The sequence below is a fragment of the Cydia pomonella genome, chromosome 23 (assembly GCF_033807575.1).
Source record: "Cydia pomonella isolate Wapato2018A chromosome 23, ilCydPomo1, whole genome shotgun sequence".
NCBI lineage: Eukaryota > Metazoa > Arthropoda > Insecta > Lepidoptera > Tortricidae > Cydia > Cydia pomonella.
In genome coordinates, this window is record NC_084725.1 from 1537337 (window position 1) to 1552122 (window position 14786).

Consider the following 14786-nt stretch of genomic DNA (forward strand, 5'->3'; position numbering starts at 1 on the left):
GAATTGCTAACGACTGGAGGATTTTATAGTAGAGTAGTATTCTAAATACTTATAAATGTTTATATTGTTTACTCTAACCTTGTATATTTTCCTCTACTGTTGTCCGAAAAGACGCAAATTGAATCGTTTCAAGTCAAAATACTGTATCTCAAGGTACAGAGGCGTAGCGAGGGGGGGGCTAGGGGGGCCATGGCCCCGGGCGGCACATAAGAGGGGGCGGCAAAAACGATATTTAAAAAAATATAAAATTAAGAAATCAATATTTTTAAATCAAGCCACGAAACGAACGAACGCACCGCGAGAGCGAACGGCGTGTGGCGGGTGTGCGGGGGCGGCAAATCGCTACCGAAGTGCGGCGTTCCAAACCACCGACGAGCTTACACGCTTGTCCGCTGGTTATAGGTATAACCTATAACACGCCTATAACTCTATATGACGTCACATCAAATTTAACACGGCGCCTTCTGCGCGCGATCTACAGCCGGGCGCCCTCGGCGCCATCATTCGTTCAAAAATAGTTGGGCGCAGCCCTATAAACGTGACGTGATACGCGCGGTTCAATGCCGGGCGCCTTCGGTGCCCTCGTATTGAAAGAGTCGGGCGTAGCTCGACGTACGTGTCGCGCTGCGGGCAATCGAATAACGGGCGCTTTCGGCGCCCTCATGCAAAAGCATCGGGCGTAACCATATGCATTGGGCGCTTTGCTGCTGTACAGAAGGCGCCCTGCCACAAAAATAATGTAAAATGACTTTAATAGTTATTTTCTGCACTCCGGGTGGAAAGCGTCAACTTTGCTCCCGCTGCGCTAAACGAAGTTGCCGCTTTCCGTCTCCGTCGAGCAGAAAAATAGTATGCGCACCACGGGAGGATGCTCCCTTGGAACACAAATAAATTTGTCTATTTTTTGCTGGAGGCGGAAAGCGGCAACTTCGTTTAGCGCAGCGAGAAAAAGTTGACGCTTTCCGCCCGGAGGACAGAAAATAATTAAATACGAAATTATAACCCCATAATTAATAATTAAATGTAAGGCAGACTACTGAAAATCGCGCTCTAAAACGTATGAAATAAGTAAACATTGTCACCTGAAATAATCATTTACCTTTACCTGAAGAGGGAAGAATAGCTTTACGATCCTTGCGAAATAATAGTATTTTTTCCTATGAAATTACATTTCGGGAGAAAACGTTTTCCAATAACTAAATCTTAACAAGTCACTTTGATTTTGATGTCCATCGCTTCAGCATAGTTTATTTTAGGTTTACAGGTTTCGCTTTTTTTAAAGAATTATTTATATATTTATTGTTTTCAAATTTTGAAAAAAAAGGAAAACCTATAAACTTAGTTTTTTCATTGTGTCAATAATATACTAAAAAATCATGGAGAATGGAAAATATTTAGAAGTGGCAAAACGTTTTATCTTTTTGTATGGACGATCACTTGCTATATACTTCCCTCTTAAAGCTTATGACCGGAGCATACAACCACGGCTATCCTTTGCATATTTTTGTGAATATTGAATATACACAATGGGAATCCGACAGATGTTAAAAGTGTATTCTTGACCGCATGTTTAGAAACTAAAATGTCATATCAAGCTTTTTTAAATGGGTCTTGTTATAAAGATAATGAAAATTCTTGTGAAAATTACGTATGTATTTTGTAATAACTCAGTGAAAAACGCCTTTATGGGTGCGACGACGCAAGCACTATGTGGCCTTACTAAGAGGCATTAAAGTTTTGAAGGAAACTCGCAAAATATATCTGCAAAAAAGAAAAACTATTTATTCGATGTAAAGTTTTTTTTTTCCAACATGTAAAAATAAATAACGTGTCGTGTGCAGAAAACACATACACACACAGTTGTTTTGCCGAATTTCATCAAAATACAAATAAATTTTTTTGCTCCTTAAGACAACAAAAAACGTGGTTAAAATCTGACGGGTTTCTCGTTCATACCGTGTAATTGTATACACTGTATAAACGTACATAATTAAGTAAATTATGTTACATTGTATTTCTTTATTTAAAAGAAGTAAATGTACAATATTTTCTGTGTGATTATTTCAGATGTTTTTTTTTTCTTTTTTCATAAGTTTAAGAGCCAAATTTTCAGTAGTCGAGTTTTAGTTTTTGAAGATATTTTTGTATTTTACCTTTTCCAACTAACTTTGTCTTGTCTATTAACTACTTAGTCAGGTCACAAGTTTTACAAATAAAATGTTATACAAAGCTTTTAAGAAATAAAGTTTGCCATGAAAGCTTGTTTTATAGAGAGTGTGTATGAACTATAGGAGGCAGCACAGGAGCCGTCAGATTTTTGGCGCGAGGCGTAAATGTGATGTTTATTGTTCCGATGTAGCCCACAAGATGGCAGAACCTACTATGCACAAGAAAACACTTGACGTGTAAATGTGCCTGTTTATGGTTCCGATTCAGACCACAAGATGGCAGACCCTCCAACGCGCACGGTCCCTATACTGATAAAAATGTAATATAATTATTTTAAAATGTAAAGCTCGTCTTTAATTACTACTTGTTTATTTTGGGATTGTAGTTAGATGCGAATACACGCGAAATAAAAAATAAAATAAAATATAACTTTTTTTCAAATATTACATATGTGTGAACCCGGATCCGTCTTTAAACTTTATTCAAAAGAGAGGTATGGGCATTGTGAAAGTCATCTCGCTCTGTGTGGTAGGGCACAGAACAGCGGATGTCATTCCAGATCTAGAGCAGGGCCCAACTGGGGAAGTACCTCCACCTTACAGAAAACCGCAACTAAATAACTCTAGACCCTACTCAGGGTGCGGAGTGTCAGGGTCGCCAACGCGCATGTAACTTCTCTAGAGTTGCAGGCGTACATAGGCTACGGAGATTGCTTACCATCAGGTGGGCCGTATGCTTGTTTGCCACTGACGTAGTATAAAAAAAATGTTGAATACTTAATGCAAAACTGTATCTATTACTTTTTATCAGTAAAAATCTTATTGACAGAACTTATGACCTGACTAAGTGATGCTGATCATAAATTGGGGCGGCAAATTTCTGACCGGCCCCGGGCGGCAAACACATACGCTACGCCGCTGTCAAGGTAGTCTCTTAGAGAAGCGTAGCCATTTTTTTAAATATTACCTCGTAAAGGGGCCACTGATTACCTGTTCGTCGGACGATATCGGCCTGTCAGTTATTCGTGATTGTCAGCTTTTGCGAATAACTGACAGGCCGATATCGTCCGACGAACTGGTCATCCGTGGGCTCATTAGGAGTGGTAAGATTACATATCTTATTTACTTATTTCAGTTAGTTAAAGGTTGGCTGGAAGCCCTTAGGGGGCGTCTATTAATAACGCGAGGTGTTCAGGTGGGGCCTGGTCGAGCCAAATATTATAAAAAGCGGCCAAGTGCGAGTCGGACTCGCGCATGAAGGGTTCCGTACCATTTAAGACGTATTAAAAAAAATCTACTTGCTAGATCTTGTTCAACATTTTACCACTTTGGAAGTGTCTCTCGCGCAAACTATTAAGTTTAGAAAAAAATGATATTAGGAACCTAAATATCATTTTTGAAGACCTATCCATAGATACCCCAAACGTACGGGTTTGATGAAAAAAGATTTTTTGAGTTTCAGTTCTAAGTATGGGGAACCCCCAAAATTTATTGTTTTTTTTTTCTATTTTTGTGTGAACATCTTAATGCGGTTCATAGAATACATCCACTTACTAAGTTTGAACAGTATAGCTCTTATAGTTTCGGAAAAAAGTGGCTGTGACATAATCGGACAGACAGACGGATATGACGAATCTATAAGGGTTCCGTTTTTTGCCATTTGGCTACGGAACCCTAAAAACAAGCCTCAAACACACCTCACCCAACGGACGCTCCCTTAATCGGTTAACCTGTGTGCACGTGTATTGTATTGTCTCTGTGTTATGTATTGTACTAGTTTTAATTCAAATAATACAAATAAATAGATGGAGATATCTTAAAATAGTTCCTCGTGGGTATCGTTTGAGATCGAGTGGGATTCCGAGATCGTAATAAATGGGCCACTGGGGCAAAGTCGCGTGTTCCCGTTGATTAATAGAAAAACTTCGCTTATGTAACAGTGAGGTATATGATGTTGAAGCCACGTGTCACATATTATACATACTAGCTTCTGTCCGTGACGTGGTCTGCGTGGAATTTGTTTCCGTATCACTGCCAAAATAAATTCCACCCCCACTTTTATCTATCATTAGTTCATATCCAGTTTTCAAATTATCTCCAAACCAAATTTCATTCAGCGGTTTAAGCGTTAAGAGGTAAAATACTGACGCTTACTTTCGCATATATAATATTTAGTATTAAGTACCTGGGCGACCGAGCTTTGCTCGGTTATAACTATTTATTGTAATATGGTGGTGTATAGGTGATAATCTTAACTAATTTTTTTTACTAAATTAAACTTGTCTAAAACAATAAAAATTAAAAATAAATAAATATAAAATTGAACATATAAAAAAAAAAGTTAGTCACCGGGCGAGATTCGAACCCGTAACACTCGTTTAGCAGTCCGCGTCTTAACCCGCTGGACCAGACGGACAGTGGCCGGCGACACGAAATTAGCGACCATATTCTGCGTCGAAAGAAAAACGCATGAAAACTCGAAAACACGCATTTTCCCAAACATAAGACTAATCTAGATCGATTGTTTACCCCCAAAAAACCCCATATACCAAATTTCAGCAAAATCGTTAGAGCCGTTTCCGAGATCCCGGAAATATATATATATATACAAGAATTGCTCGTTTAAAGGTATAAGATATACGTGTAAAAGTTTGTACCATTTGTTAACTGTCCATCGGTGGACCTTATTACTAAAGGCATAAGGTCCACCGATGGTCAGTTAAGAGTGTTGCTGTTTATATGTGTAGATATTTAGATACCTATTAACCTTTCACGAAAGCGGCAGAAATGGTAACCTCAAAAACGACATCTTAGGATATTTTCTAATTCATAATTCCTTAAGGGATTGCACTATTACCGAGTTGTACAAAGGGTACGGGGTGGGAATTCTTCCCTCACGCGGAGGTTAGTGTAGAAAGGGAAAAATCCCTTATTAGATAGAGATAAAGATAGTTTATTTTTCATGTAAGCATATTACAATGCGCTTTTGAACGTTAAATAAAGCTACGTCGGCTCTAACCCTACACCTCTGATGAGATTTTAATCCCTCTTAAATTGTAGGAGGGTATCCCAATATATAAACTCGGCAATATTGGGATAAGTTTGCCTTTGTATAAATATGATAAATAAATAAATAAATAGTATAGGACATTATTACACAAATTGGCTAAGTCCCACAGTAAGCTCAATAAGGCTTGTGTTGAGGGTACTTAGACAACGATATATATAATATATAAATATTTATAAATACTTAAATACATAGAAAACATCCATGACTCAGGAACAAATATCCATGCTCATCACACGAATAAATGCCCTTACCAGGATTTGAACCCGGGACCATCAGCTTCTTAGGCAGGGTCACTACCCACTAGGCCAAACCGGTGACCGGTGGGGTGATAAAACCCTTTTATTGCGATATAAATGTTCCTTTGCGATATAAAGACTTATTCACTAGCTACATAAGTTGCCCCTTTTGTTTTGTGGTCATATGTATAATAAGGGACATTTTAACATACAATCAGACAAAATTAGAAAAGGTGGTAATTATGTAATGGATTGGCATTTATTTGCGTTTTATTCATTAATTGGTTATCAACAGCTTTCCCTTCGTTATCTCAGTTACCTAACATGTTTACGCATTACTCGTGTCGTGAAACCTAGTTAGAGGCCTCCGGGGCTCCGGGCGGAGAGTTTAATAGACAAGTTAGCCAATGGACGAAGTTAGACTTGTACCAGTGGACTATAATTCGTTTTTTAGCATTAGAAAGAAGGTGAGCGATCTTGACGTGTCGTTTTATTAAAAACACTTTTGAAAATAGGTCAGAAAATACGAGGGCTGATCCGAAAGTTGTTATTTTCGACGACCGGTTTGGCTTAGTGGGTGGTGACCCTGCCTACGAAGCTGATGTTCCCTGGTTCAATTCCTGGTAAGGGCATTTATTCGTGTGATGAGCATGGATATTAAATATTGATAATTTTGTTCCTGAGTCATGGGTGTTTATGTACTCGTATTTAAGTATTTATAAATATTCATATATATATCGTTGTTTAAGTACCCTCAACACAAGCGTTATTGAGCTTACTGTGGGATATAGTCAATTTGTGTAATAATGTCCTATAATATTTATTTAATTTATTATAATTTTAAATCATACACGATTATTTACATTCTTTTGCTTTCATAAATAACTAATTTTTAATAAGTTTTTGGAAAAAAAAAATTTTTGGTACAAGCTTTTATCGGTGACACACCTATAGTTGTCCTTGGCACTATGGGCACAACTAGTAACGACGTCTTTTGGTGTTCTTGGCGTTCAAAAGGTTAAAATACTCGTAAGATCAAAACCAGTTTGACGACAATAGTGGTGGTGACAAAAACGAATTAAGTTTTTAGTGTGCAACAATGTTTGTAAAATCAGGCTACCTTATCTAACTAATAATGTAATAATATGTATGGAAAAGTCGAGTTTTCAAAACAAGTTGTGTAACTTGTTTATCTTAACTAACCTATCATTTCGTTTGTCGCAGATGCGGGCAAAACTGCGCGCACCAACTTGGTGCGCATGCGGCGGTCCGCGCTCGGTAAATCCGCGCCGACTCTGTCCGTCCACGTGGTAAGTTGAAAGTTAGGTTTATGTTTTAAAACATATCATACTTAAGTTTAATATCACAACGCATAATAAGGAATGCAGAATTAACAGTTATACCTCACCCCGCGGCGGCCGATTGACTTCAGGTTGGCAGTAAGGGCCACCCTACACTTTTGGTCTTTTGAGCGTCAGCGTCTAGTCAGTGCTATGGAAAATGGCGTCGCTGCGTAATAGTTGCGCCAATTTTGCGTCGAGCAGCAGTCATAGAGTTGGCTAGACGCCGACACTCCGGAGACGCTAGTGTTGGGCCTCTGAAGAGCCACCCCACACTAGCATCTTTTGAGCGTCGGCGTCTAGTCAGCGCTATGGAAAATGGCGTCGCTGCGCAGTTGCGCTAACATGGCGTCGAGCAGCAGCCATAGAGGTGACTAAACGCCGACGCTCGGGAGACACCAGTGTGGGGTCTTTCTAAGAACCACCCCACACTAGCGTCTTTTGAACGTCTGTCGTGACGTCTATATCTATGTAACGTTGCCAACCAGAGTAAATATTCTTTATTACTCTAGTATGAAACCATGCCTGAGTAGAAACAAGACATAACGACAAGATACTTCTGAACATATACAACATAGTACTAAAGAGTAAGAGATGAAGTGATTTCTAGATTTATATTCTGATCTAAATTCTAATACCATCTATATTCTATTCTGATTGTTTGGCGGAGATTCTTTCTCCGCCGCGGGCCTCCACAACTCCCCTTATAGCCCGACCCTGTCCACACACAACCATTTGACTTATTCTTGGCTGCTTCAATTCTAATTCTCGTTCTTAGTTATCCCTTCATCTCCCTAATCTTAATAATGATGAAACTATATTTCTAACACTCACCGATTTACACCCGCAGGTCTTCCTTTTATTCTGTCCAACTGATTCGCCCTAGGAACATTGTTCCATCGGGGAAAAGTCTCTTCTACCTCCTACTGACAAAGATACGTTCAAACCTTTTTTATGTTCTGTCAGTGTTACCAGTATAAACAATTAAATCTGTTTAAGGCATAGACTTACCTGCTATTTTGTTGAGGCTCGCGTTCGTCGCGACACTCCCCAACGGCCGTGAGTTTCTATAGCAGGGTTATCAGCTGGCTCGTCCATTGGGCAATCTTTTCTCTCGCCCGGACCGCCGCTGCTCTTCTACTTCTTCCTTCATTGACATCTGACACAGTTTCTACTCTCTCTACGTCTTCATCACCTTCAGACACCACTTTACCCTGCTCACCAATACCATTTTCCTGGATCAGTTCCTCGGGAGTGAGTATTTTGTCTAAACCATTGGTCTCCAATCTAACATCATCCTCCACTGCAGTTTCTAGTGGCATCTGTTCTGTTGATTCCCTTTCAGGATATCTGGATTCTATTTCAGATATCTCTGTGCTTCCCTGTAGTGAAGATTCCTCTGCCTCCAGTACATCCGGATTTACTTGAATTCTTTCTTCTGTTCCTGAATCTTCTAGTCTAGCCTCTTCCACCTCTAATGGATATAAGTGACCTATTGATCTTATAAATTCCTTTCCTTCAACATTGACCTTTGCAACTCTGCATTCTCCATCGGCTCCTCGTTTCAAACTGATGATTTTTCCTACCTTCCAGTTCTCCCTGTTTTTCGAATCTCCCTTAATTTGGACTATATCACCAATATGAGGGCTGCGATTAGTTTTGACTCGGGGTTCCTTGTGTGAGTGTTGGTACCTTTCACGTAGACTGCAAAGGTATTGTCCCAGAAACATTCTTTTAAATTCTTCTAGCATAATTCTTCCCTTCTTCCATCCCTCTACTAGATTTTCTTTTGTGACTGAACCACCTGGATAGGAATTTTGTATAGAAGGCTCAATCGCTATACATTTCCCATAGGTTAGAAAGTCTGTCGGCCTCAAAAGATATTCTATGTCAGACCCAACACAAGTAAGTGGACGTGAATTCGTCACAGCTTCGATTTCTTTAATGACTGTACTTAGCTGTGAGTCATTTAGAACTCTCTTTGCTAAGGTTCTCTTCATACAATTCTTTACAATGCCGACCAGCCTTTCATAAAATCCTCCATGCCATGGACTGAGCTGAGGGATAAACTTCCACCTTATTTTATTGTCCATGAAGTATGTGTTCGCCAATAATTCTGCAGTTAATTTAAACTGTAATGCATTGTCTGAGACAATGAGTTCTGGTCTTCCTCGTGTAGATATGAATCTTCTCATTGCAAGTAAACATTCTTCCGCAGTTAAATCCTTAACTACTTCCATGTGAATTGCGCGTACAGCCAGGCAAGTATACAGACAAATCCATCTTTTTATCATCTGTCCATTCTCCATAACAAGGATTGGCCCAAAATAGTCCATTCCAGTATATGTGAAAGGAGCACTATAATTAGCACGTTCTGCTGGAAGTGCTGGTGTGGAGGGAAGTTTGTAGGGACCACCTCCATGTTTAATACACTGCTGGCATTTTCTTATGATTCGCTGAACCTTCGCTCTTCCTTGAGGAATCCAGTATTTCTGGCGAATAATGCTCAGTGTATGTGGGGCTCCCACATGGTAGTATCTCTGATGAGTCTCCAGAATCAATCTGTCTGTGAATTCCGAGTTCTTAGGTATCAGTATTGGATATTTGGTGTCATATGAACACATTGTGTTCATAAGCCGACCCTTACATCTTAATAATCCATCCATATCCACAAATAGTCCTAAATTCCTGAATAGGCTTGTTTTCTTGCCTGCTGCCTCTTGAGGGAAGTGTAATTTTTGTAAATTCTTTATTTCTGCGCAGTTAATATCAGCTCCAGTGGCCGAAACCTGCATCTGACCATTGTCTTCTATATTCTCTATATCTATTGTCATTCCTTCTGTAATTTCCTGTTCTATGGTTCCTCTGACTGACTCTTCTGCTTGAGATGACGTGGTATCTATTATAGAGTCAGTTCCTGCAAAAAGAGCTGACTGGCCATGTTCTTGCAACTTTGGCCAGCCCTCCTCACTTAGCGAAAGAAATTGAGGTCCATTGAACCACAATTCCTTCTTAGTGTGCCAAAGTTCCGGTCGTGTTGCTAGATCGGCAGGGTTCAATTCAGTATTGACATATCTGGGTTCTATATCTTTGTTTTGTTTGATTTCATTTATTCTTCTGCAAACAAATGGAGGCAATAACTTGTCTGATTTCATCCAGTATAAAACTATTTCACTGTCAGACCAGAGGCATAGTCTTTTCAATTCTATTCTAAGGGTGTTCTTTACATAAGTTAAGAGTCGCTTCCCAATGACGAATCCAAGTAATTCTAATTTTGGTATTTTGAGGTCTTCCGAGTGGTTTATCGGGGTAACTCGGGATTTAGCCATTATGAGCATTACTTTAGTGCTCACTTCTTTCTTATTCACTATCCTCAGATATACTACAGCTGAGTAAGCTCTTTTAGATGCGTCAGTGAAGCAATGAAGTTCACACTCTGTGTCTTCATTTGGCGACAGGCCAACATGTCTGGGTATTTCTATTTCAGCAGCAGTCTGTAGAGCACTTACTGCCTTCTGCCATTCTTCCTCTAAGTCCTCTGGCAATTGAGAATCCCATTTTTCTTTCCTTTTCCATAGTTCTTGAAGAAGGAGTTTTGCAGGCAAAATTAAGGGTGCCGCGAAACCGCAAGGATCATATAATGAAGCAAGAGTTCGCAATATCCCTCGTTTTGTTGTAGTTGTGTTGTCTTGCTTTGTGTCGGAAAGTACATCACCCAACCTTAGTTTCAGGGTATCCTTTCCTATGTGCCAGGTAAGTCCTAATACCTTTGTCGATTCAGTGTCTTTTGATCGAAACTGTTTTGGAATAGTCTTCAGCAATCGTTTGTTGTTGGATGTCCATTCTCTTATATTCATAGACAATTCTGTGAATGTCGCCCGAGTCTTGTTTACAAGCTCACGAGCTTCCTCTAACGTGTCTGTTCCAGTGACTAAGTTGTCCACGTAAGTTCTTTCTGCTATTTCTGACATAAGGTGCTGGTCACCCTTTGACAAATGATGGCGAATCGTAGCCGTCAGCAAAAATGGACTAGATATTACCCCAAATGGGACACGACAGAAGCGCAGATGAAGAAGGTTCTTCTCAGTCACTCCTTGTTTGGGGTCCTTCAGCCATAAAAACCTGGTCACATCTCTATCCTCCTGTTGTAGTCCTACTTGAAGAAACGCCTTTTCTACATCCGCTGTAATTCCAATCTTGTTGACTCTGAATCTCAATAGGAGTGCGGTCAAGTCTTCGAGCATCGAAGGTCCTCTATACATGCATTCATTGAGGCTTTTACTATTCTTGAGTTTAGCCGAACCATCATACACCACACGCCCCTTCTTCCCCTTCGGAAGAATAATATGATGGGCAAGATAGTGAACAGGATGTGTCTTAGAGTCAATTTCCGATGGATCTATTACTTCTATAACCCCTACGGTTAGTTGTTCTCTCAGAATGCTATCATACTCTTCCATGGCATCGTGTTCTAATCTTTTGATTAAGCTTGACAGTCTCCCATAAGCTAGACCATAGTTAGTGGGTAAGTCAGGGGGGTATGTTATCCAGGGCCACTTCACCTGATATCTCTTGTCCTCATATTTGACTGTTTCATTAAAGTGTTTGATGGCCTCTTCCTCTCTAGTTATCTTAGGAGAGTCTACAATCCCAATACTTTCTAAGGCCCATAGAAATCTGATATCCGGTTCCCGGAGAGGCAAGTCTGGTGTTACAAAATAGGGTATTACGGATTCCTGGCATTGGCAGTACATAATGACAGATAGTGTATTATTTTTCTCTTCTTGTAGGACCTTGCCGGCAATCATCCAGCCAAAATCTGTGTTAATTAAATATAAGTGATCCTTCAGCAATAGCATTTCTTTTCTGTGAAATGAATAATAATAATCACCACCCATCAAAAGTTGTGGTTCTTCACTAGCAGACCCATCATCAGCTACAACATCTACTCCATCAATTCCATCCATACTCATGGGAGGACCAAGATAATTAGTTATACGGCGCACAATGTTTACCCGAATAACCCTTCTGATACCTCTTCTTGTTATAATTTGGATGTCAACTGATGGGCTGGAAATGTTAACTGGGTCATCAGCACCGAAAACAAATACCATCAGTTCATCTTCCTGATCCGCTACTAAGTCAAGTTCTTTTGCAAGCTTCCTGGTAATATAGCTGCGACCACTGCCATTGTCAAGAATCAGCCTTCGTGTCTTAGTTCTATTTGAGTTCTTCGGCCCCACCTCCACTATTGCCGTCTGTAGGTAAGAACAATAATTATGTTTAATATTGATATCATTATGTTTAGATAATGACATAGATGCCATAGATAACTCAATATTATTATGACCTGGCTTTTGTGGACATAAAGCTTGATTATGACTTCCTTTGCAGAAGAAGCACGGCTTCCTATTGTGGCATGTTGTTGTTCTATGTCCTTCCTTGAAGCAAATGTAACATCTTTTGCCTAGTTTCTTTTTCCTATCGTTGATATCCTGAACCACTGTGCAGGATGCATTGTAGTGCGCGCCTTGGCAAAAAATGCAAGCCATCTTAGGTTTCTTATTTTTTGACATCTTCTCAGTATTCTCCAGTAGTTTTCTTTTAAGAAACCCCCTTTTATGGGATATCCTCTTGTTTTCCTGCTTCCCTTTCTTCTGGTGGGTAGTTATATGTAAAGCTGCTGTAGAAATGTTGTCACTACTACTTGGGACAGGGCTTTCTTTAGCACTTTCCATTGCAGTTATAATTTTTTGTAGTCCGCTTCGTATATTATCTATATTATCCGTCAGCGTTAGCAAGTGTAACTCATATACCACCTTCTCAGGGAATTTGGATAGTATGGTAGACCTTAAATGATTTCCATTTATGGTTTCTCCTAAACTTTGAAGAACTCTTAAATGTCTCTCTATCATATTCAAATTTGCTCTGCAGTCCGTGGCATGGTGCGTTGCCCTTTGAACATTATTGATGGCATCATAGTGGGCATCAATAACCTTTTGCTGGTTCCCAAACCTTTCTTTTAATATTTCTAATGTTACATTATAATTTAATTCAGTTATACCAAGGCCTTCCACTGCCTGAAGAGCCTCTGCATCTAGGCAGCCGACAAGGTATGCCATCTTCTCGGCATCAGGCAATGACTTGTCGTGTACATTACTCTTAAAACGATCCCAAAACTCTGCCCATCGCAGAGTTTCTCCTTTGAATTTTGGTAGGGCAAGTTTTGGCAACTTCGCAGTGGTAAGTGTCACTGAAGGATTTTTTAACAGAGCTTTCATTTCCACCCTCCATTCTTCCGACTGAAACTGTGTCTTGGTAAAAGTTTTTAATCTTTCACTGGAAACTTGACTGCACTTTTCTATGTAAAAATATATTTCTTGAGTGAGTTTCGAGTCGCACTCTTCGATGAGCTGAATCTGTTTAGCTAATTTCTCTTCCGTGACCGTACCCATGGCGGTGCTTTGCGCCATCAAGTTCGATAGGCGCTCATGAATAAGTTCCAAACGAACTAACATGGCGTCGTCCATTCTGAATGTACTGAAAGCAAATAATTTCTTACAATTCTACACCTATTTTATCCATTTTATTTAGTGTATACCACAAGAACATTATTTACTAGACTTTCTCTAAGCAGAATCATTACTGGGTCCTACAGACTCGATTTTTTAGAATTTAAACAAGATACTATTTGAACTACTTCGGTGTAGTACTACACAAGTAAACAACATCACACATTACGTAAATACGTTTTGCCAAATTGGCGTGGTAACTGGATTCTGGTAAGAAACTTTAAGAAAAAACTTACGTTTATATCCTTGCTTTGTTTATACACAGTAGAACTACAGCACAGTGTATCTTCTGTGGTAAAGTATACTCGTTGCACTTTCACAACAGGATTACATACAAGAAACACTAATCTAAACACACTTGCAATGGTATCCTTCGAGAATTTCGCTTACAAACAATATTAATCAGCCATTTAGCCATACCAAGTTTTTTCTTTTTTCAGATACCTTTTATTGCGATTGCGAACATTCATACTCTAACTTCAGACCAAACATTTTGATACAAAGTAACCGACTGAAGTTATTCTTAGATTAAAAGAGCGCCAAAGCTGACAAGTACGTTTCCATTTACAAATCCATATGTCATTTCGTAATTGGCATTAATAACCAATAACAAAACCCTTAATTTCTAAATAGGCCGATGACAGTTGCTTAGTACTAGTTCGGATAAATTTATGCTAACAAGAACAAACCATTACACTGCTGCCACCATAACGAGCATGAGGCGTTTTTTCGCCTACAACTCTTATCGAGGTTTTAAGCAGATTTCACACTCTCCGACATCTGTGACATGTACGCTGCTCATTTGAGTTAAGTATATTTCATCACTTCAAAATACATTATTTAGCTATTAAATACATAAAATAAATTCACAATTAAATAAAACACATTTATTTGTATCTAATCATTGTTTTCCTTCCGTATATTATATTAATGAGCCCGAGCTAGGATTCCTAGCATAGGGTTCTTCTGAATGACGAAATAGGAAAAAACGTTCTGTTCCTGTGAGACCAAACTAGGATTCCTAGGCTATGGACTCTGTACATCTTGCATTTCTAATAATGTGTAAACGTACATCAACTTCTCATCTGTATATAAGTTCCTAGGTCTCCACCGTTCCATGAGTTTCTAGGTCTCCACCGTTCTATGAGTTTCTTGGCCTCCACCGTTCTGTGAGTTTCTAGGTCTCCACCGTTCTGTGAGTTTCTAGGTCTCCACCGTTCTGTGAGTTTCTAGGTCTCCACCGTTCTGTGAGTTTCTAGGTCTCCACCGTTTCTAGGTCTTCACCGTTCTTTCTGTTACCTCTCCGTTTTACCTCGGAGCCTCCCGAGCAAAACGAAAGGTGTTTATTCTAACGAACATGCTTATGCTTCGCTTATTAATAATATGTTCGCACAACATCT

General features: G+C 39.5%; 2 protein-coding genes across 2 annotated transcripts in view; one reads left to right on the forward strand and one right to left on the reverse strand.

Annotated features, from left to right (window-relative positions):
* The window catches only part of LOC133530814 (microtubule-associated serine/threonine-protein kinase 3), a 131766-nt gene that overhangs the window by 27203 nt on the left and 89777 nt on the right, over positions 1-14786 (forward strand). Inside the window, exon 2 of the mRNA XM_061868887.1 lies at positions 6699-6784. Within this exon, the coding sequence (XP_061724871.1) occupies positions 6699-6784 (86 nt within the window). The remainder of the gene's footprint in view (positions 1-6698; positions 6785-14786) is intronic.
* LOC133530807 (uncharacterized) lies at positions 7262-13973 on the reverse strand. The gene is made up of 2 exons (XM_061868872.1): positions 13623-13973; positions 7262-13354 (listed from the first exon to the last, which is right to left on the reverse strand). Exon 2 carries the CDS (start codon positions 13342-13344, stop codon positions 7882-7884), a length of 5463 nt encoding a protein of 1820 aa, XP_061724856.1. The 5' UTR covers positions 13345-13354; positions 13623-13973; the 3' UTR covers positions 7262-7881.

Excerpts from the sequence above, each read along its gene's own strand:
- LOC133530807 (XM_061868872.1), bottom strand. The coding sequence starts at position 13,344 with ATGGACGACGCCATGTTAGTTCGTTTGGAACTTATTCATGAGCGCCTA.